The sequence below is a fragment of the Rutilus rutilus genome (genome assembly GCF_951802725.1).
Source record: "Rutilus rutilus genome assembly, chromosome: 7".
Classification (NCBI taxonomy): domain Eukaryota; kingdom Metazoa; phylum Chordata; class Actinopteri; order Cypriniformes; family Leuciscidae; genus Rutilus; species Rutilus rutilus.
The window spans coordinates 9,613,205-9,636,043 of NC_140221.1; the positions used below are offsets into that span (position 1 = coordinate 9,613,205).

General features: G+C 36.8%; 4 protein-coding genes across 6 annotated transcripts; 2 read left to right on the forward strand and 2 right to left on the reverse strand.

Moving 5' to 3' along the window:
• Positions 1-924: 924 nt before the first annotated feature.
• Positions 925-8,824, reverse strand: fdxacb1 (ferredoxin-fold anticodon binding domain containing 1). Of its 3 annotated transcripts, none has more exons than XM_084412828.1 (6): positions 8,741-8,824; positions 7,473-7,776; positions 6,963-7,119; positions 6,598-6,801; positions 6,092-6,250; positions 925-2,614 (listed from the first exon to the last, which is right to left on the reverse strand). In XM_084412828.1, exons 2-6 carry the CDS (start codon positions 7,645-7,647, stop codon positions 1,561-1,563), a joined length of 1,749 nt encoding a protein of 582 aa, XP_084268954.1. In that variant the 5' UTR covers positions 7,648-7,776; positions 8,741-8,824; the 3' UTR covers positions 925-1,560. The 3 variants fall into 3 exon arrangements, with proteins under 3 accessions (XP_084268954.1, XP_084268955.1, XP_084268956.1); XM_084412829.1 differs by lacking the exon at positions 8,741-8,824 and adding an exon at positions 7,871-8,266; XM_084412830.1 differs by lacking the exon at positions 8,741-8,824 and having other exon boundaries at positions 6,092-6,247; positions 7,473-7,775.
• An 855-nt stretch (positions 8,825-9,679) lies between these two features.
• On the reverse strand, positions 9,680-13,046 carry ufc1 (ubiquitin-fold modifier conjugating enzyme 1). Its single transcript, XM_084412833.1, has 6 exons — positions 12,461-13,046; positions 12,180-12,247; positions 12,032-12,095; positions 11,873-11,949; positions 11,673-11,763; positions 9,680-11,555 (listed from the first exon to the last, which is right to left on the reverse strand). Exons 1-6 carry the CDS (start codon positions 12,581-12,583, stop codon positions 11,475-11,477), a joined length of 504 nt encoding a protein of 167 aa, XP_084268959.1. The 5' UTR covers positions 12,584-13,046; the 3' UTR covers positions 9,680-11,474.
• On the forward strand, positions 9,747-11,298 carry gig2p (grass carp reovirus (GCRV)-induced gene 2p; the record flags this gene model as incomplete). Its single annotated transcript, XM_084412832.1, has 1 exon — positions 9,747-11,298. The coding sequence occupies one exon, from the start codon at positions 9,747-9,749 to the stop codon at positions 10,392-10,394; it is 648 nt and encodes a 215-aa protein (XP_084268958.1). The 3' UTR covers positions 10,395-11,298.
• LOC311292987 (mitochondrial import receptor subunit TOM40B) lies at positions 13,012-21,196 on the forward strand. The gene is made up of 10 exons (XM_084412831.1): positions 13,012-13,255; positions 13,504-13,701; positions 13,825-13,892; positions 14,006-14,098; positions 15,017-15,118; positions 15,200-15,305; positions 18,284-18,406; positions 18,574-18,650; positions 18,742-18,844; positions 19,708-21,196. Exons 2-10 carry the CDS (start codon positions 13,557-13,559, stop codon positions 19,845-19,847), a joined length of 957 nt encoding a protein of 318 aa, XP_084268957.1. The 5' UTR covers positions 13,012-13,255; positions 13,504-13,556; the 3' UTR covers positions 19,848-21,196.
• The last annotated feature ends 1,643 nt before the right edge of the window (positions 21,197-22,839 follow it).

Sequence of the window (22,839 nt, forward strand, 5' to 3'; positions counted from 1 at the left end):
AGAAGTAACTGTAATTATATCACAAAAAGTCAAAGAAATCCATTACTTTACTCTTTCAAGGGAAAAGTAATTAAATTACAGTAATTAATTACATAGTAATGCGTGACCCAACAGTGGTAATAACATGCAACTTGATATTCATACACCATGTTTCACTGTAAAAAGCCATAACCGGCAACTGTAACATTAAAAGGGTATTTACCCCATAAAAATGAGTTAGATTGGCTTAGTCATTTAAAACAATATTATTGACTTGAATAGAACCAGTTCATTTAGATAAATTGTTTCATAACACCATGATAATGTTTGTTAGTGTGGCTTTGTATAGATCTGCAATATCTATAAGTAAATAGCCCTAAATTTACATTTAAACAACTACATGTGGAATTATGACATTTCTTCCACATTTTTAGTATTAGATAGTTTTTTACCAATTAAGAAAAAAACACTTTCCTGTTTTGTTTTAATTTGTTAGTGTAAAGATGTTACACTAATGAGCCCTCAGTATTCTCGAACAGGAGCATATTCTCATGATAAATAGTTTGATAATTGTGTCATGATATATGGAATAATAATTTTTTAAAAACTGCTACACACTTTAATTTTTTCAAAAAATTCTTCAATGATAGACCATATGGTGGACCATTTAGAAATGTTTGTAACAAAATATTACTCTGGTGTGCGTTTATTTTTAGATATGTGCCATAATATAGGAGTCTAAGATAATACACATTTTGCAAACAGTATTTATATCATATATCAATATGGCTGGAATTCAGGCCAGTCTTTTCAGGTTCAGAAAAGACCCGGAACAAAACATTTACCTCTTTTCGCTTAAGGAGCAGTTTAAGCATCCCAACCAGTCCAACACTGTTTGCCCAAGCGGGTTAGTTCGAGTAATCTGACAACAAGCCATTATTTTTTAGATCCTGTTTAGTTGATGCTACTGCCAAAGGAATAGAAATGACACACTTATAAGCAACAATACAATTTAGTCACAAATGATCATAAACATAGACATTCCATAAATATCACAGTATCAAATGCAGCTTCAGATATATTGTAAACATACACGTGCCCTACAAAGAACCTAGAAAAATATTTAAGAACATTTTTTAAAAATGCATCAGATTAAATGATTTGCAGTTGTGCATTAATAATTATGTCTCCAAGTTTCCTAATTAAACGAGATCCCTAAACAACATGCTAAATTAATTCATATTAAACAACAAGGAAAATTAACAGTACCACTGAAATTTGTAAACATTTCTTGGATATCCATATGAATAATGTAAAACTTTGATTTATTAGCATAAGAAATATTTAAACATGATAGGATTTCAAACACAGCAACAAAAGAATCCCTTCAGCTCAAATAGTTTGATATGTCAGTTTTAAATAAATGGAAATAATACCCCATTTTAATTACAAAAAAAAAAAAATTAACCACTCACTTTTGAGTATAAAAAAATAAAAATAAAGACTCACTCTTCCCATCTACGAAGCTAAATTTCATGTTTAAAAATTACAATCTGAGATTATACATCCAGTTAAACCTCTTCACCTCAGCGTGACCTGCAGGCGCAGGGGTAACAGTCTCCGTAGCTGATTCTGTAGTCCCAAGACCTGGCTGTGTGAGAGGGCGCGATCTGACGACTGATACGTCAGCCTATAGCAGAGGCTAGCATGACCCATGTGTGGGTGTCTGAAGCGATCTACTAACGCCACGTTTTTAACAGAACCGCAAGAAGCCTCTCGCACGACTGCATGAAAGTCCAGTTCCTCATAGATTTCTGGGTCCATCCAGAAACTGACATCATGCGAGTAGCTTGGTGGGTAAAGGGAGAAGGGACTGAAAGGGCCAAGTGGATTGGCCTCGAAATGCTTAAGAAAGCGAGGATCGGCACTCCAAAGCAAGCGCCAGTCAGAAATGCCGAAAATCACAGTGGCTAAATGATCCAAGTTTATTGAGACGCCAATTAACTGTAAACCGTCATCGAGGGCTGAAGACAAAGAGGGTAGTGATGCGATCCGCCCAAACTTGGGAAGCATCTTTGAATTCATCCACACTTGCTGCTCTAGGCCTATTTGCGCCTCTTCAAAGGAGACGCTGTAAGAAGCGAGGAGCGACTCCAAACAATCTTGGAAGCACTGGAGAGGATGGGATTCTGTAGGGAACATTCCCACCAATAGAAGCTGGTGGAATGCAGGAGAACGGCTCAGGGAGATGGGCACTCTCTGAAAGACCAGGCCACTGACCGCATGAAGCGTACCAGGGCTGAAGTCCTCGTTCTGGGTGATCTCTTGGACATGCAGCAACAGAGACGGTCGAAGTGCATAGCTGCCAGTGAAGCTTTGTTGGTCATCCATAGACTCACAGTCCTTTTGCTCATTTTCGCTTTGGTCAAATATATAGGTGTCAGTAGGTTTAATCCAGTAGACCTCTGACTGGGTCAGAGTGGAGTCACAAGCCTCAGGTGTTTCTGGTAGGCAGTTTACCAGTTCTGGGAAGTCCTCATTTATACTGCAAACAGGCCAGACTGACTTTAGCTCTCGGAGTAACTGTTCCTGGACAGTTTTCACTGGATGATGGGATTGCTGACCAAGGAAATTCCTGACAGGAGACACAAGAATCAAGTAAATTAATGAAAACACTTAAATGCATTAACACTTAACACTTAATTCTTAAGGCATAAGCATACTGACAAAAATATTGCAATTATTGTTTTTAAAGTGAACAGCCCATCTCTTTTGTATAATATAGTGTAAGACTGATAACAGATTATAATTTGTGATCTTAGCTTGACAATGTCACCATTTACAGATGAGTTTGCATATAAATGATAAATGCCATGATCACGCCGTCATTTCTAGGTTTTGAATGCTCATTACATTAAAGGAATAGGTCATGCAAAACAGGAAATTCTGTCATTATTTACTCACACTCATGCTGTTCCAAACCAGTATGACTTCTATAAAAAAGTATCCAGGCCACTAACATTTTCATGTTATTGACAACCATTAAATGGCAAAAAAAATAAATGACAAAAATTAATCCTATCCTATTTTGTCGACATAAAACAATTGTTTTAAAGATTAAAGTTGCCATGAAATGGGAGTTGCGATAGTCTATTCTTCCATATTATGATAAGAAAAAAATCTAAGGACTTGATTTTTCCTAATTGATTGGATTGTTGTCGTTTGCCAATGTTATTGAAATTTTTTATTAAAGATTACAAAGACACGAGATAAAAAAAAAATGATGTGCACATATAAATCATTTATTATAAATACTGCAATATTCCATAAAAAATTTGAAATTAGTCAATTTAAGCATCACAACACTGTAATGTACGGTATGAAAAATGTTTTAATATTTGCTAAAGATTACATTTATAAAATTCTAAGTTAAAATTGTATGAAATAGTACACATTTTAAAGATTAACTATGACCTGTAACCTGCATTGTTGGGTAAGCTACTCTAAAAAGTAATTAATTACTAGCTACTAATCACATCTTCAAAAGTGTAATTAGATTACTCTCTCTAAAAAGTATTACAATACTTATTGCTAATTACTTTCTAAATCCCACATCAACCTCGACCAGTTGAACAATGCAATGATAGACATGACATTGCTCTTTTAATTCTTACAAATAAATAATATTCAGTTGCATAAATTCTTGAACTGAATAAAGTATTTAAAGGGAGAAGGTTACATTAAAAACATACATTTTAACATTAGATGTACAAATTTTGATGTTAATTCCACTATTGTTGTATATAGAATTGTTCCATAATCTATATAAAATTGTATGCAAATTAAATCAGAAGTAACTAATTAAATTACAGAAAATTTTAAATGAATCCCATACTTTTTCTAGGAAAAAGTAATTACAGTAATTAATTACTTAGTAATAAGTTACACCCAACACTGCCTGTAAACGATGGGAAAGGCAATCAAAATATGAAAATATGATAAATGAACATTAAATATTCGATATAAAGACTGATAAATAAATAAAAATCTCTAATATCGGACAACATGGTACAGCTATTTCATACATCCCTCGCATAAAGCAACATAAAAGTGGTTCATATGACTTGTCTGCTATATTGCTAGTCATTTGAGGCCATGATGGCTGTGTGAGGAACAGACCAAAATGCAAGTCATTATTCACTAATAATCTTCCCCTCTGCTGTAAAGCTTATATGATGCTCTTGACATCTGGTCATGAGACATGTGAGAACCAATGGTGTTGGTATGGTATTTCTGTAGTCCATGTGACAAATTTACTAATAAACCGCAAATTTTTCTGTAATTATTCGCGGAAGTTCACTGTAATTATTAATTATTCTATAATTAATGTAGAAACAACATAAAGACAATATATTTTTAATTTTGATCTAAAGGGTTGGAAATATAGAGAAATTGAGTAAAGTTATCAATCTTCACAGTCTTCACTGCATAAATGATAAATTAAACATGGATTAATCCTTATTAAAGCTACAAAAGTTCAGTCAAGGGCAGTGAGTGATTTTCTCTTTTTCTTTTGTTCTTTGATTAGCATAACAGAAGCAGGTTTATTAGGCTGCTGTCACTTTAAGATTTGTCCCACATGACGTGGATCTGACATATATCCGATATCCTCACAACTCTTTACGTACATTTAAGACTTCATTTAACTCATTTAAGACTGTGCTTATGAGGATATTTGACAAAGCAGACATTTTGGCATACTTTTATGTGTTTTTGTCCGTTCAAGGATGAAAGAGAACTCAAAGCGGCCATGCGCTGTCTGAAACGGATTTCTGTGAGCATGAGTCCTCTTTGTCTGTCACACAGAGAGGAGATTCACAGATTGTGCACCAGTACAGATTTAATTTAATTTCTTATTTTTGAGTCTCATCGCGCATGAATGGTTTAATAGCACTTGAATAAATGATAGCGTGATCATATACTGTAGCGCAGCCAAAGGATGACAGAAAAAAACAGATGCTATGTTAATTGCGTTTAAAAAAGTTGCCAGCCACCATCAGCATTTTATTATTATTTTCATTAAGATTTCATTGCCCTCCGAATATTTTGTTGTATGAATATCTGAACATGTAATATATCAAAAGAAAGAACAGACCCTCTGCTTTTAAACAACAAAAACTTAAAAGAAACATTTTATTCTAGCTTCATGCATTCCTTTTTTTTTATCAAAACTTGAATGTGGGTAAATTTCATTCAAAAAGTGGATCAAAAAAGTTAATCAAAGTTGTTGTTCAAAATTCATGTATAACTTTGATGAAAGGTTTTAATCCACTTCAAATGTTGACTACTGTATATGATGTTCAATGTTTTATGATCACGTTATTTTACATAGGCATGTGCATAAGCAATGCTTCTATCGCTTGTTTCTGCTTCTTCGCCAGTGCTTTGATCCAGAGATTCTGTATTCTTTCAGAAGATGTGGAATAGCTCCCCCTACCATATAAGTGAAAACACGGATTGCTGGAAAATTGTGTCAATGGCAGGAAAGCGTTGTATCAAAAATTATGGATAATTGCTTCAATGGTGGGTAATGAGTTAAAGGTGAAGTATGTCTTATCTGCGACATTATTGCCACCTATGCGCATTCGTGCCTGTTTGACGTTAATAACATTATATAAGTCACTTCTGAAAATAAGTAACTGAATGTTACAGATTATTAAAAAGAATGTGACTTCTCTGTAACTAAAAAAAAGCGTTCATTTATAGGACAATGGCGTTTTGGGGCCTGAAAATGCAAACTTTTGAAAAAAGGTTTCAAAGTGCAAGTTGTTGAATGTGATACCGTTATAGTCTCCGTGTTAACTGCAAAAACGTGAATTTGTGAAAAGGTGACGTCATGCACATGCATATTATTTGTTCAGTCTATAGGCGCATAGTGTTTCTTTACAAAGTGACATCGCCAACTACTGGCCTGGCATGCATAATACAGTGTTTTTAGTGCGGGATTGTTTTGACAACATTATCGTCTGCACACGAAAAACACAATTATTATTCAATATTCAATTACATTATTCAATCGCTATTATTCAATAAGCAACAAGTTACCACTCACCTGTTCATATAATTACTCAGCTCTGCCGGAAGCTCAAAACAAACGGTCTCCTTCCCAATGCGTTTCTCCATTTTCAGTTTCTCGGGCATGGTGTGCGGGAGACTTCGAGTGAAGATGTGGGTCAGACCTCCCTCTACATGAAAACCTTTGTCTTGACTCCTTAGCAAAATAATTTCATTTATTAAATGTAAAACTGAATGCCATTACATAATTGTAACAGGAACATTAAAAGTTCTTTATTCTAGAACTGAACTGAACTGGACGATGACATCATTTTTTGCAGAACTGCTTTATATATGAAACGAACCAATTTAATAGGCTAAGTAATGATCTTTTCAACAGAACTGAATCCAACAACAGCCGAAATGCATAATTTTCCTGTTATCACTGTAAAACTGCGTTGAAATCATCAGTATTGTATAAAGCGCTATATCAATAAAGGCTACACCATGTCAAATCACATTTTAGTGGACTATGTCCACTTGTCCAAGTGCAAAGCTATTTACCTGTAACCAGTACATCTGTAACCTTGATACGTTTCACAGTCAAAGGGACGGATTTCACTGAGAATTAGCCCTGCTTCTGCTGCCATGGCAACCACCTGCCAACTATTGTGCCATTCTCTCATTGGACTGTCACACGGAGTGCCGCCCTGCCCATTGCACAAGGTGACGTGCACTTCCCCATTGTCCTTCAGGACTGCAACGGCACTAGAAAAAAAACATACAAAACATCCATCCATTATACATGAAATATGAAGACCTCGAAACTCTTGATCCCCTCAGTATTAACATTATATAACGCTGGAAGTCAAGCTTACGTAACACCCTAATAAAGATCTTAGTTGTAGCCACAAGTGTGTCACACTTACCTTTGGAAAAATTTCACCAACAGGATGCGGTTCTTCTTTACGCCACTTTTACGCCCACAGTGAGGGAAATTGAAAATAACACAGTCAAAAAGATGATGCTGGATGGCTTCGTGCTCCTTTAGACATGTGCAGTCCACTTCAAACAGAACAACATTTCCTGCAATGGGAATTGTTGGGAAAGATTATACTGAATTATGTCCTCTGCAGAATTATCATACAGAATTCAAGGAGGCTTTTTAAACCCTCCTCGGTCGTTTCATAGCAACCGGCTGTATAAATTTATGGACTTGGCTGCAGGCATGCAAATTCAGGGCTAAGATACTTATGTGGGAAGAATAGGTATACTTGAATGTTTACATCAGCAGATTGTAAACTCTGGGTTTACTAAAATGTAACAAATATATTTCAGAAATCATGCAGACGGGACAACAAAGACGCAAGAAAGCACTGCAAGAGTATGTACACAAGACAATCTTGACAACTATCATGAAGAAGAACCACATAACCTACCTCTCTCACGGAGTCGCTGTATGTTCAATACGGCTCCCTCGTGTTTAAATGTTTGATCCTCGCTTTGAAAGCAAGTGGCGGTCACGCCGACCTCATCGCCTGCCTTCTCGCTCAAAGCTGCTGAGAAAGAGAAGTTGCCTTCCCCAACAAGTAGCACTTCGCGTGTCTTGGACATTTCCAGAAAATGCCAAGTGGACAATTCAGCAAGCTGTCACATTAGTTGGAGAACCAAACTTTTCGATACATTTTGAGCAGGCGTTACTGCGTCCCGTTGACTGTCGAGCTTGGTCTGAGCGTTGGGAGCCTGGCAGGACACAATGCGGCATTAACATTAGACTGCATGTCACCATGACGCTCTGGAATCTCTCGCGATACAGCTTGAAATCTAATTAAAATACCAAAGCTTTTAATGACGTTGTTTCGGAGCTAGCGCAAGACCTAAAGACCAGAGATGTTTTTTAGGAACGTTTACGTAAGACAGTGTATTTGAGAAAGATAGAGGTGCAATGTCATAAGCTAGGGTGCAGCAGCAGCAGTGAAGTTTCGTTCCCCGTGGAATGTCGCATAGTGGAAAACAACCCGTGCTTCTGCCACCGTAAACAAGAACACCGGTTACTATGAGATACGCTGCGATCTCGATGGCCACTTCGAATGTAGTAAAGTAAATAACTATTTTATGTGTCCTGAGACAGAGAAAGTAAACAGTCCGGTAAAAAAACAAAACAAAAACACGAAAAAACATATATTAAAATATGAATGCACCGTCCACGTTCCAGTTTCCCGTTACCATGCGTTGGCTGTGTTGCCAGATCTTACTAGAAAAATAAACCAGCAGCAGTATCGAAATTGAAATCGAATCGAAGGCGATTTCAACCATCGCAAATACAATCTTATTTAATCGCCTCTTACCAAATACGTGGACACGATCAAAATATTGAGTGGAATTTAAATAATAGTATTATTTTGTAGAGGCCACGTCGTCGAAGAATTCAGGTTGATTGGGACACTTCTCCCCAGTCATCTCAATGGCAATGGTAAAAGTATCCCAATAAACCTGAATTCAACCCTATTTGTAATACGATATGTATATCCTACAAATATTTGTCATTTAAATCGTGAGTACTTTTTTTTTAATTCTCGCGGGGTTAGAAGAGAGTTGGGAAACGCAGAAACACGTGACGAAAGAAACTATGGTGATTAATGACATTATGTAGAGTTGTTTCCACTAACTGCTATTATTGACCAACTTTGAGAAAAAAGTCGCTTACAATAAGCGGACACGGCAACATCGCTGGTCCCCACGTTTCTCCGTTTATGGGTAAGAGCGCTTCTGGTCAATGAAATACTTTTTTATAAAAAGAAGGCGGGTCTATACACTATTTGATTGACGTATCACATTAATTTAGCTTCACTTCAAGTTTTAAACAAATGCATGGTGAACCACATTGTTTGACTTCCCCTGATGAGCAAGTGAAACACAATTTTAATCTTTATTTTATTTTATTTTTTAAAGAGATTTTTACTCCCCCTGTCCCCCAGCAAAACAGGAAGACGTGTTGAAGAAGAATTGAAAGTGAAAGCTTCCAGTCCTGAGAATAACCCAAGAAAGTTAAGACTCGGAGTTTCATGTAATTTCTTGTTCACTTGCGTGAAGTATTTTAAGGTAGGTTTGTTTCCTTTTAGAATAATATAGGACTATCTTGATCAATGTATATGTCGAGAAAATAAAATGTAATGTTTTACACGAACTATATTGCGGAACTGCTTACATAGGCCTATTGCAAATGTTTACACATAATTAATTTTAAAAAGCTGACACTAAAGTCGCCTAAAGAACTGACAGTAGGCCTAGGCTACGTTAGGAGAGAAATATTTGGATTTGGACAAACTGAATTTATGTTTCATTTTAAATATGTTTGTGATGTTTGGTATCATTGCGATTCTAAATGTTTGTTTTTTTCTAATAAACGTACAATTCATTTCTTTACAAAAGTAAAATTCCATTTATTATATAAGCGAGGCACAAGGTGGTTACTTTGAAGAAACTATAATATTGATTTATATTGAAACATTGATTTGTTTAACATTTCTAACTAACATACATTTCCTTACTTTTATTTGTTATGTTATAGTTTTCTTGACTTTATTAGTATTCAAAATGATAGAAACTAGTAAAAAAAGACTAAGCAGATGTGTCCAAACATTTTACTGGTAGCGTCAAACTGACAATCAATTTATTATTATTATTCCATTTAATCCACAGGAGAAATAAAAATGTCATCCATCCAATTCTTTGGCTGGGAGGCGTTCTATGATGAAGATCGTCATCTTCAGGCGAACCAGGAAGCCAAATCAGGCAGACACTATACAATGTATCACGGCACATCTGTGCAACAAGCTCGTCAGATCATAAGAAGTGGGTTCAAGCAATCACCAGATGGAATGCTAGGACCTGGAGTTTATGTGAGCCGTGACCAGAAGAAAGCAGAGCGCTATCCTCTGAAATCACAACCTACTGACAGAATAGTGCTTAAATTAAGCGTCGACTGTGGAAAGATCAAAAAAATTGATAAGGACAACCATCCCATGCAGAAGACCTGGAATAGTCATGGCTATGACACTGCCTGGGTACCTCCTAACTGTGGCATGAAAGCTGTGCCTAGCGGTCTAGAAGAGGACTGTGTCTTTGACCCAGCGCGTATCGAGGTCACAGATATTGCTCTTGCACCCAACATGACCATCTTAACTGAACTCAAACAGCTCATTGCTCAAAACCAAAAGGCTCCAACAAATCTGAACACCTCAGGTACTTGTACAGTGTGCAAGTTAAAAGTAGGTCCTGCTCATGCTGTACAGGTATGCTGGGGATGTGGAGAGACTATCTGCGCTCTCATGATCAAACACAAGTGTGATCGCTATTAATCAGAACTGATTATAAAGGATGCTTCATCCAGAGGCTTGTTTTAGGCTGGTTTGTTGACATATTGCAATTAATGTTTACAGTTGAACTGAAATCCACTTTATCTGTGTATATAAGATTTGACTTTCCTCACAGTTCTCAGGGACACACAATCATCTTTGACATTCATCCTCTGACAATCACTTTTTTTCTGCTGTTATGTGGCACCATATTTGATGTTATGAACAATGCCTATGACTAAATGAAGATTTTGTTTTCCCTGTTAAAAATGTATACAAAAAAACATCCATTTTGTGCAATCAGAATAGTATATTAAATGTTTGACAATAGATGATCAGAGCTATTCCTGTTCTTATTACACATTCAAAAGTAATGAGAATTTCAATTGCAAAACCTGTAGGAATGTTTGTTATAGCCATATTTCATGGGCCTCAATGATATCTTTAGAATATCTGTTCTTTTATTTGATTTATTTGAGATTATAGAAATCATTAAATCTTGCTTTATTCACCATTACGCCCTGAAGGAACTGGGAACCTCCTGTCACTGTACCTTGTCATCTAAAAGACACGTCGGATTACTAAATACCTAGTAACTTATAGGATGAACAGTAACCTACTACACAACTTCTTTTTTTACATTTTTTTCTTATTTAGAAAGCTGGAAACAGAAAAACTTCCAGATGAGCAAGTGAATAATTTGGCATACTATGATTTATTTATTTTTTTGTAAGCTATAAAACTTCAATTAAAAGTTTAACATTTTAAATCCTATTGAGGTTTCCCCAAGACCACAATTTAAAATGGTCCCGACTCCCACACATTTATTTACATACCAGGCTTTACTGATGAATACATACACATTCCATTGAACAGGTATTATAAACCTGAAAGGTAAAAAAACAAACAGATGTACAAATGTGAATGTGACATACACAGTTGCTATGAGGTTGCAAACAAACATTTGAAACCACAGGGTGGTAGGTAGCCATGATTTTGAAAAAGAAAAGAAAAAAACGTGTTAAAACCTCATTTGTGTTTGCATCATTAAGACATGAAATGCAAGGGATGCTACAGCTACTTTCAGCTGTTTTGCTGTTCTTTATGTTCAATTATGCCTTTTGCAATGAGGTCTGGAATCTCAACAGCAAGCCATGGTCCAAGCTTTGGAAAGAACAGAGATTAGTTATTAATATGAGATGCAATAACTTCAAAGCAACACATTAGTTTAGGAAATGAATGGCATAATACATATCATTTTAGACATGTAACCTTACTTACTCCCAAAGCCATTAGATGAGCCAGACCAAACTTTGGGACATTTCTTGCCCACAGTGGCTTGAAGTGGTCTGTTAGGCAGATTTTTCCACCTCTGTGACAAAAGATGGTTTTGAAAGATCATTTCACAATAAAGGTACATTTTAACACAATATTACATAATTGTGATGAAATTAAAAAACTATAAAACACATGAAGCGAACCTGTACATCTTCGCTGTCTTCCCATCCAGTTCAGGAATGGCCACTTCAGGAGCTGTGGCAGGATATGTAACTGGAATCTGGAAATCGGGATGGAGTTAAATAGGTTATCTTTCAGGAAATTAAGTTAAATGTACAGTAAGTGAGTTCAAAATGTCTTACATCAAACTCCAAGTCAAATTCATATTTTAGAAGCTCGTGAATATACCAGCATTTTCCAAACCACCTACACAGAAAAGGTAGCAAGATGTTAATGAAAATATAATAGCTCCTAAAAAGAAGATACTAGTTAAATGGTAATAAAACTGACCTTGTGCCCTCTTTGTTGGACTCTAAACGGAACCAATCATTGTCAGCTGCTTTGTTATTTTCAACATACTGCAAGGCAACGCAATTATTATATGAAGCGCACATATTTTGTAACATGAAGTTTATATATGGTTTGTATGCAAACTGTTAATCATAAATGATAATGAACTGTATAAGTCAATAAGACTGAACACTTTTAGCGTAATGACACGTATGGTTATTCTTTCGTACAGCTAGCATCGTAACTCCCTAATATGCTTTCGCTACAATAAAATAACTCACCTTTATGAGAGCTAAATATTCTTCTCGAAGTCTCTGAACCCATAGTTCTTTGTCTCTTGGTCCTGAATTTGTTTTTAAAAGCGGTATATCAGAAACTGCCTTTCTAGTGGCTTCATCTGCCATGTTGACAGTTGCGATGTCCGATTCGTAAACGAATCGTTCTTTTGAGTCGGATCTTTTCGGTGTATCGCACTACACAAGTGCTACATGCGCTTACAGATGGCTTTATTGGAACATGGCACGCAAGGGACCACGCATAGACAGTAAAAGAGGGACCACGTGATTAAGTTAAAGAACGACTGAATCGATTCATTGAAATGTACTGTTCAAAAGAACCGAGTCGCATAAATGAGTCATACCAGAGAATGTCTGGCTCTGGTCATACCACGCAGGAGAACCCAATGTACGTGCCCCGTGACGTCAGAATCTGTTATTTAAAGTGAAGTTTATTATTATAAGAGCATACATTGTATTATATCACAACAAGATATGATGCTAGTAATACAGCTTTGCATTACGCTTCATTAATTCTTCAAATGTCTTGTTTTCAGCGGTGTGCAGAGTGAACAGCAGCATGTTTCTGCACGGAGGTGTTTCATAGCTGCTCCTCTTTAAATGACTGCACTGATCAGCTGGTTCCGCCGCTAGAGTCTGTAGTTGAGTTGTCTCTACATCCCTCAGCATCCTTTCACCTTACTCTCTTCCAGCGGTCACTGCATGTAAAAGCTATATTTCAGTATGATTCCAGGATATCATTTTTGCATACTGTAACGGCACAACCCACATTTATTCAGCGTAAGTAATGGCAGAAAATGCATGATTATTGACGAGCTCAAATGTGCAGGTCATTCGTTATTATCATGTTGCTTCGAGTACTTGCAGAGTTGAAAATTATTTACTCCCCCCCATTATCTTTTCTTATATCCTTTTTGTGAAATGTGGCCGATAGTGTAATTTCTTAGAGAATGAAGAATGCATGATCCAATGTTTTGTATTATTAAATATTAATTATTATTATAATATTATAATTTTGTCTCTCACAGTTCAGAAGATCAGGTTGAAAGTGTGTGGTCCTCTCATTTGGCTCTGGGTTCCCATGGGCAGTGTGCTGGCCTTGTCAAACCGGCCAGGGCGCCAAAACTTCCCATTTCCACAAGATAGACCCTTGTCACGGTGGGATAGGAGAGATGGACGGCTGCCTAACCCGGGAAGCTTTGATGGTCTGCACCGCAACTGTAAAGGTCTGATACTCTTTTCTATCTCTGTTGATTTTTTTATGCATTTTTCATAAATTCAGTTAAAATACATACATTTTAAGTAAAAAGTGGTCTATTAGAAGTCATTTTAATTGCTTGTGCTTCTAGATGTATTTCCACAGCAGATTGAAGGTGTAAAACTGGTGATAAATAAGACCCTAAGCAGTTTTTTCAAGGTTTGTTCATACATGTGGTTCAATTATGACACTATTCAGGACAGTTTCACTCATTTTAATGAACGTTTTCAACACAATGTAGCACTAAATATTTGTGTTTCTTCTCTCCTCAGGTCAGTCACACGTTTCACCTCAGTGCTGTTGCTCCGTCCAGTTATCGCTTTCACGCTGAGCACCTACAGTCAGACACTGACAGCAAAGAAACGGTAAGAATCTGACAGATCTGGATCATGTTCAGTTCTTTTTTCTTGCATCTGTTCCTGTTCAAGTGGTTTTCTGTAGCATTACAGCTGAGGTTAGGGGATTTAACAACATCCTTATCAAAAATCCTTGGCAAGAGGTACAGTATGTTTGGACAGGGGTGTCGATATTTGTTGTATTATTATTCTTCTGCATGACAATTTGATTGGGTTATCCTGCAAATGACATTACAAGGTTGTGTATATTAGTTAAGCAACTATGCTGTCACATATTAAACACTGAGAAATTCAGCACTTTTCAGCAGGAAAAATTGGACTTGTGATTTTTGTTGAATTAGGAGTATAGTAATAAAGTCAATAATAAGAAACTTCATTTTTATATAGGCCTAGTGCTTCTAAAGGTGCTTACACTCACATACATTATATACCATTCCAAATTTTGGGGTCGGTAAGTTTCTTATGCTCATTAATTAATGGCCCTTCACACAGAATGCATTTTTGCGGTTAAAAACAAGAGACGCATACCTTTTAAAAGTATGTCAATATTCTGCCAAAGATTACTTGATAGGAATGTTTTGTTCTGGGAACATTCGCTACTTCATAAAGACATGAATATGGACTGATGCTGACTTTTGACATTGTTGGATAACTTGAATGCCTTTTCTTACCAAAATTAGAGTAGGCTTTGATTTAGGTAACTTATTTAACATTAAAAGTTAGTTATCTTTAGCTTATGACTCATACTGCATATTATGCAATGATTGAATAAATAAAAAACCTGCAGTACAAGTTACTAGGTTTGTTTGAACACATTTCATAAACAGGTTTAAATAATAATGGACTAATTGCCTGAAGTGTGTTGGGTATATATGCATTAGATAATATATGATGAATTTACAATCCAACGATCTTCTGTGTATAAAGGACTCACCTATGCTTATTGGGGAAATGGACTCCTCTGGCAGCTTAAATGCACACTCTTTGTTTCATCTGAGTGAGAAAATAAGAGCTAAAGCAGTATTTCAGGTTAGTAGCAGTATGTAATATTGCTCTAGTTTATTAAACACTTTTTAACAATGTGGACTGACTTCATATTCTTTTATATAGACTCAACAGGCACAATTTGTCACATGGCAGTTTGAGACGGAGTATAGAGGCAGTGACTTCACAGCAGCGATTACTTTGGCCAACCCTGACATTCTCAGGGAATCAGGTATGATCGCGTGTGTTCCTCAGTACAACAGACGATAGACTGATTTATATATGTCACAGGAATGTGCTTTGGTTAGAACAACACAATGCAGAACATGCAAAACAGGTTCTTCTGCGGTTGCCCTTGTACGTCATTTTACTGAATTGTTTAAAAAAAAAAATTTATTATTTGCAAAGATTTTTGAGTAGCACTGCATTCATTTTAAACTCCATAAGTGTCACCTTCTGTAAAAAAAAACAAACAAAAAAAAAATAAACCTTTTTTATCAGTTGTTTCTTGTCATTAGTGGGTCTGTCTTTAATAGTATGTAAGGCATGGTTTACAAATCTGTGATTTCCGGAGAGAACCGCAGGCGGTTTGTGAGTTGAAGAAAACCAAATAATTAATTAAAATGAAAAAATCATTAAAATTAAAGATTATAATGAATAAATCATTTTAAAATAGAACCTGCTGAAATAATAACACTTACTAAAAGTGATTATTTTGTTTGTTTACCTGCATGCCATCTGACCATTAACCGACATAAAAGAACTGTGAACATATGAATGTGTTAAAATATTGAAATATTACCTTAAACATTTAGGGTGTACTTCAAGTGAATATTTTAGGTCAAACTGGTTCAGTTCATAAAGGCCCCGATGTACTCACGGTGAAGTTATTTTTCGTTCTTTGCTTAAGAGTAAATCAAAGTTTGAAATACATGAGCAGCGATATGCTGTTAGCGAACATCCGACACCACCCACACTACTGAGAGCTGCTTTTAGTTGAATATGTAAATATACGCTGCAAGAAGGCGGACAGCTACCTATTACATAATTGCCACGGACCAATGGTAGTACGAAGTTGTTTACCAGCCATAGCAAACTTTTCCATAAAATTCGCTTTGAAATGCTGTTTCGAACTCCCAAAGGAACTCCAAATAGACTTTGATTTGGCCTTTTCGAAATGTCACATCAGTTCGTTCTTTGATTTCGCTTGAAGTATATCGGGGCCTTAACACCACACTGAAGCACTCAAAACACCTTAACAGCTAAATAGCAACACTCTGACAACTCCTCAGACACCCTAACAATGACATAGCAACTAACTAAAACCACTCAGAACAGCTTAGCAACCTTAGCAAGCTTAGAACCTCGATTCAATCTTCAGGTATTTGTGTGTTCACACGATTTGATTCTATTATCGATTCAATCTTCAGATCTTCGTACGTTCACACGATTTGATTTCAATCTCGATTCAACCTTCGGGTCTTTGAATGTTCACGCGATTTTATTCCAATCTGGATTCAATCTTTTGGTCTTCGTGTGCTCACACAATTCAATTCCAATCTGGATTCAATCCTCGTGTCTTCGTGTGTTCACACGATTTAATTCCGATCTCAATTCAATCTTCGGGTCTTTGTATGTTCATACAAATCGATTACAATCTTGATTCAATCTTCGTCTCTTCGTATCTTCACACGATTCGATTCCAATCTTGATTCAATCTTCAGGTCTTGGTGAGTTCACACGATTTGATTCCAATCTTGATTCAATTTTCAGGGCTTCGTGTGCTCACACAATTCAGTTCCAATCTGGATTCAATCTTCGGATCTTCGTACGTTCACACGATTTGATTTCAATCTCGATTCAACCTTCGGGTCTTTGAATGTTCACACGATTTGATTCCAATCTGGATTCAGTCTTTTGGTCTTCGTGTGCTCACACAATTCAATTCCAATCTGGATTAAATCCTCGTGTCTTCGTGTGTTCACACGATTTAATTCCAATCTCGATTCAATCTTCGGGTCTTTGTATGTTCATACAAATCGATTACAATCTTGATTCAATCTTCGTCTCTTCGTATCTTCACACGATTCGATTACAATCTTGATTCAATCTTCAGGTCTTGGTGAGTTCACACGATTTTATTCCAATCTGGATTCAATCTTCGGATCTTCGTACGTTCACACGATTTGATTTCAATCTCGATTCAACCTTCGGGTCTTTGAATGTTCACACGATTTTATTCCAATCTGGATTCAGTCTTTTGGTCTTCGTGTGCTCACACAATTCAATTCCAATCTGGATTAAATCCTTGTGTCTTCGTGTGTTCACACGATTTAATTCCAATCTCGATTCAATCTTCGGGTCTTTGTATGTTCATACAAATCGATTACAATCTTGATTCAATCTTCGTCTCGTCGTATCTTCACACGATTCGATTCCAATCTTGATTCAATTTTCAGGTCTTGGTGAGTTCGCACGATTTGATTCCAATCTTGATTCAATCTTCAGGACTTCGTATCTTCACACGATTCGATTCCAATCTTGATTCAATCTTCAGGTCTTGGTGAGTTCACACGACTCGATTCCAATCTTGATTCAACCTTCGTCTCTTCGTATCTTCACACGATTCGATTCCAATCTTGATTCAATCTTCAGGTCTTGGTGAGTTCACACGATTTGATTCCAATCTTGATTCAATCTTCAGGACTTCGTATGCTCACACAATTCAATTCCAATCTGGATTCAATCTTCGTATCTTCACACGATTTAATTCCAATCTCGATTCAATCTTCATAAGTTCACATGACTCGATTCCAATCTCAATAAAATTTTCGGGAGTCCATTCATGTTTATTTCATGCTATAACTAGTTGTAAAAAGGAAGAGATGATCGGTTTGCATGCTGCTTAAACTGAGGCCACCACAGTGATCTGTCACACCCAGGGCCATACTCTCCATTGAGGTCCCCGAGGCCCAGACCTCAGTATATTTCTGAGGTGTATATAATTAAAGTTGTGAAATAATTTCCTAATATTAATTCTACTTTGGTGCTGCAAGGATATTGCAAAACGCCAAGATAACCGACCTTCTGCATAGCGACAATTGCATTAGTCTCACGCTAAATGCGTGTGAATTGGCAGCCCTGCTCACATTTAAAAAAAATTAAAACTCTAGTTAATGCTGTTATCTGTTTGTGCCTTTTTTGTGCCAGTTATCATGGTTGCACACTTTCTTCAAAGCGTATCCCCGCAGCTGGTACTGGGGGGAGAACTGGTGTACCATCGAGGTCGAGCAGAAGAAGGGGGCATACTTACGCTGGCAGGCCAGTACTCAGGTTAGATTGGTCTTCTGCTTTAGTTCAATGGTCATCCATTTGTTATACACCAGTGTAAGTAATCCTAAGCAGTTACTTCTTGAGTAAAACTCATCCTATTTGTATGTACAATGTTCTGTTTCTCAAAGGTACTTAAAGCTCAAATGTCATATCATGTTGTGCCTTAGGGCCAAATTGGGTTGCAACTCTGAATGCTGGTAAAGGAGGTGCACATGCTAGCTACTACCACAGGGCAAACAAACAGGTATGGTTGTGTTGATGGATATGTTATTGTTTCAGTGACAAGACACATCAATAGTTTCGTAAAGCTGCAGACTGTTAATTCATCTCTGCAGATTCAGGTGGGAGTGGAGTTTGAGGCAAGTACTAGGACCCAGGAGACAACCTTCTCTTTTGGTTATCAAATGGAACTTCCTGAAGCTAAAATGGTCTTCAGAGGTAAGAATGGCAAATATACTGACTGTGCACTATATAAATATCAAAGCGTGTGGTAACTGGCTTTAAAAAAAATTCAATTGTCACTCTGTTTTATTGAATCTTAGCATAGTTGAGCCTTTTGCCACAAAACCGATCATAAAAGACCCAATTTCAGTCCAGTCTGAATTCTGACAAAATGTGAACCCTTTCTCTTTTTAAACCTGTTTTAAACATTGACTCTTACTCAAATTTGAGTTTTGCTTTTCATACTCCTCATTCTAGATGGCAACCGTAGGGTTCAGGAAGTAAAAATCCTATTCAAAATCTACAGACACAAAATACTTGCTTTCAGTTGGAAACCCTGTCATCTCCCGTCCGTTAAATCCAGAGAATTACACAAAAAGTTCACACTGCAGAAAAATACAGTAAAGACAGTAAAATTGAGAGACGTTTGTGCAATTTAAAATAACTGTTTCTATTTGAATATATTTGAAAATGTAATTTATTCCTGTGATGAAAAAGCTGATTTCTTAGCAGTATCAGTGTCACATGATCCTTCAGAAATCATTCTAATATGCTGTTTTAGTGCTCAAGAAACATTATCAAAAACTGTTTTGCTGCTTAATATTTTTGTGAAACCATAATACATTTATTTTCTATTCTTTGAATAGCATTTATTTGAAGCATTGATTTGAAATTAAAATCAATCATTAAAAAAGTATTAATTTCTTTAGAAAAAAACTTTGAATGGTAGTCTATGTATATATTGCAGAATATAACACTTGCAGCCATTGTTGAGTCAGTAGTATTTTAAATGCAAAATGATTAAACTTATGATTAACATGTAACTCATAATTTTGTTAATCATTTTGATTTTTTTTTAGGAATGTTGGACAGCCGCTGTATCATTGGTGGGGTTCTGGAAAAGCGTCTCTACCCTCTGCCTGCCACCTTGATCATGGGTGCCTTTGTCAACCACAGAGCGGACAAGTTGCAGGTCGGCCTTGGGGTCAATGTTGGTTAGATACGAATCCTAACACAATATAGGCACCGCTTAAGACTTTGGGGACCCCAGAAAACCACCTTCACGTCTGCCCAAAGACACTGGTCCACCACAGACTACGGACAGAACAGGAAATCCAACCAAAGCCCTGTTTGCCATACTGGACAATCATGCCGTTCATGGCCAGCAGGAATGAGGGCTAAAAAAGACCAGGAACTCAAATCCCTCTATGTTTGTTCCATCCTGTTTCAAAGGTTTAGCTGTTTTGGTCTTATGTATGCCCCTAAGTAACCTGAGGTAAATAACTGAGGTATGTTCACAGATTTTCTTTATTTAAGAACAAGGTGGCAGCCTCAGCATCTGTTGGCAAATACCATGCAAATGCAGTGACGTAAACAAGTGTCGCAAAATTTCCTGTGACTTCTCTATTAAAGATCTATTTTTTGTAGCAAACTCCAGTTATAGTTTAGACTCTAATATAAATGTGTCAAGCCAAACATACTGAAGATTAGCAAAGAGGTCCAACGTTTTTTCATGTTATCCCCTCAATTGACTTCCATTCAAATAAAACACCATTTACTCTCCTTCTTAAACTAACTTTTACGTATCTTCTTAGGGGACGGACTCCCCTACAGCTAGTATGACAATGGAAGGAAACAAAGTGACAATGTGAACTGCACAAGGATGCATTATACATGAGCTATTACAGGACTTTTTTTCTGATTTGACTAAAATCAGACTAGAGTCAGAGCTGTGGAGTGGTAGTGCATTTTCGTATGAAGCATAAGAGCCATCGTGTGAATCCGGCCTGCATCATATTGGCCACATTGTGTCAGGAGTGTCACCCGCATGTAAATGCGGGAGTATATCCCTTAAATTAACATGACGTAAGGCCCGTTCACATGGAGGATGATATCTGTAACTGTAAAGTTTTAATATTTCTTATAATTCTTTGAGAATAGTGATATTCCACACTACTGCTATAACAAAAATGACAAAGAGGAGCGATATCATTGGAATCACTTTCAGAATGATTTTTCCAGCTGATCAACTATAAAAAAACATTTGAGAATCATGTTAAAAAAATGCTTAGCTTTAAAGAGCTTGAGCATTTAAAACAGGGTTTCTCAAACTCGGTCCTGAAGGGCCACTGTCCTGCACAGTTTAGCTCCAACCCTGATCAAACACACTTAGCTGTGAGTTTCTAGTGATCCTGAAGACATTGATTAGCTTGCTCAGGTGTGTTTGATCAGTGTTGGAGCTAAACTCTGCAGGACAGCGGCCCTCTAGGACCGAGTTTGAGAAACCCTGATTTAAAACGACAGATGACAACTGCAGCTTGTGCTTATAATAAACAGAACATTATTGTCTGTGAGTGTATACACTTATTTAGCTATCATTAGTTATCATACCTGGTATGAAAAGGCATTTACTTCCAAAATTGCGATGATTGACAGTGTTAAAGGTGCAGTAAGCGATTTCTGAGAAACGCCGTTGAAAGTGGATCGGACCGAGCTCCAAAACACACTTGTAGCCAATCAGTTTACACTCATTAGGGGGGAGGTGCCTGTGTTGCATAGCGTGTTTGTGAATTTGGGGGTGAAGCTATCAAGATACGAGTGTGATTCTTTTTAGGTCGGGGTGTGTTTGTTCTGTTCTTGATCAACAGCGTTTCTCAGTAATCGCTTATTGCACCTTTAACAATAGCAACGTTTTTGCATCTTGCAGCCGTTTGGTATTCGCTTTTTTAAAGGTGCAGTATGTAATATTGACAGCTAGTGGTTGAAATGGGTACTGCAGTCCAAATTCAAAATGATTGGAGAGAGTTGTTTGCCCCGCAGAGATCTGCGATCTCTGACCCAGTTCGTTTGCTGGCTTCAATGGCTGCAATACGTTGTGTTTTTTGCCAACTGGCAACCCGTGGAGTCAAATTACTATTTGGTAAATTGGCAGTGGGTGTAATCACACAGACCAAAACAAAAGCAGACACTGGCTGTAGCATTCAGCGTTGTTTTTCAGAGAAACGAGTATGTGAATTTAGCATGTTTCCTAAATATCTGCAAACATATTATGGTATTTTAATGCTTTAGTACAGTAAAAAAAAATACATTCAGCACCTTTAACTATAGTAATATTAAATACCAAAGGCTTGTTATGGTGCGTTCAAGTCCTCCTGGGAAGTTCGTATTTACCAGTTGAGAAGTCGAGTTTACGATGTCAGGTGAGTTTAAGATGGCGGTTAACCTTCTCTTAATTAACTACACAAGGTTTTGAAACACTACTTCTAGAAAATGAAGAACAAAAAATGTGCAACAGGTGTATTTCGCTTTTTAACGTTTTTAATTAATTAATTTAATTAATTTAATCAATTTAAATTTCATGTAATCAATTTATGAAGGCAATGTAAACTTTATGTTTACACATTATATTGTCATATTATAATGCTATCATATTTTGTGCAGGAAATTAGCTTATTTTGTTGTAAATACAAAAGCCTGACAATGTCACTGCTAAATACCTCTTAATATCGTTGTATTACGCCACGTTTCTCACTGAAACTCGTAAAGAAAATCCCAAGCTTCCCAGTATTTATAACTTGCGTTCATGATGGTGTTCTTGTGCGTTCAACTTGTGAATACCACAATCTTTCCGACTCGACTTGAATGCACCATTATGTCTGGCAATTTTAACTAAACCCCCATAAACAAAATGGCGGTGTTTTGTTTATGCTCAGAAGGCTGCTTTGCTGTGTGCTCTCTTGCAGTCTTGTCATCTCGACTTCTAAGCGTCTTTGGGCTCGTTGTTTGGGCTTGCCTCATAAAATGTGGCGCTTTATGGCGTTAATAATGTAAACAGAGTAAATAAAGGCAGTTGCCGGATGTGATACTTTGGTTTTATTTTCAAAAAACAGCGTTTGAATTTAATTTATTATGTGATCATTTGCTTTTTTTTTTTCATAGAAATATCTGGCAACACAATCTCTTAGACCCTCGACGCAAGGCTGGTGTGGAAA

Bases quoted from the DNA above. Each gene is read 5' to 3' on its own strand.
- LOC311292987 (XM_084412831.1), top strand. From the start codon at position 13,557: ATGGGCAGTGTGCTGGCCTTGTCAAACCGGCCAGGGCGCCAAAACTTC. The intron at 13,893-14,005 runs GTTTGTTCATAC...TTCTCTCCTCAG, and splicing joins CCCTAAGCAGTTTTTTCAAG to GTCAGTCACACGTTTCACCT. The intron at 15,306-18,283 runs GTATGATCGCGT...TTTTTGTGCCAG, and splicing joins TGACATTCTCAGGGAATCAG to TTATCATGGTTGCACACTTT.
- ufc1 (XM_084412833.1), bottom strand. From the start codon at position 12,583: ATGGCAGATGAAGCCACTAGAAAGGCAGTTTCTGATATACCGCTTTTA. The intron at 12,248-12,460 runs GTGAGTTATTTT...GTTGCCTTGCAG, and splicing joins AATATTTAGCTCTCATAAAG to TATGTTGAAAATAACAAAGC. The intron at 11,764-11,872 runs GTTCGCTTCATG...CTTTTGTCACAG, and splicing joins AAGACAGCGAAGATGTACAG to AGGTGGAAAAATCTGCCTAA.
- fdxacb1 (XM_084412828.1), bottom strand. From the start codon at position 7,647: ATGTCCAAGACACGCGAAGTGCTACTTGTTGGGGAAGGCAACTTCTCT. The intron at 7,120-7,472 runs GTAGGTTATGTG...TTCCCATTGCAG, and splicing joins ACAGCGACTCCGTGAGAGAG to GAAATGTTGTTCTGTTTGAA. The intron at 6,802-6,962 runs GTAAGTGTGACA...TTTTTTTTCTAG, and splicing joins TTGGTGAAATTTTTCCAAAG to TGCCGTTGCAGTCCTGAAGG.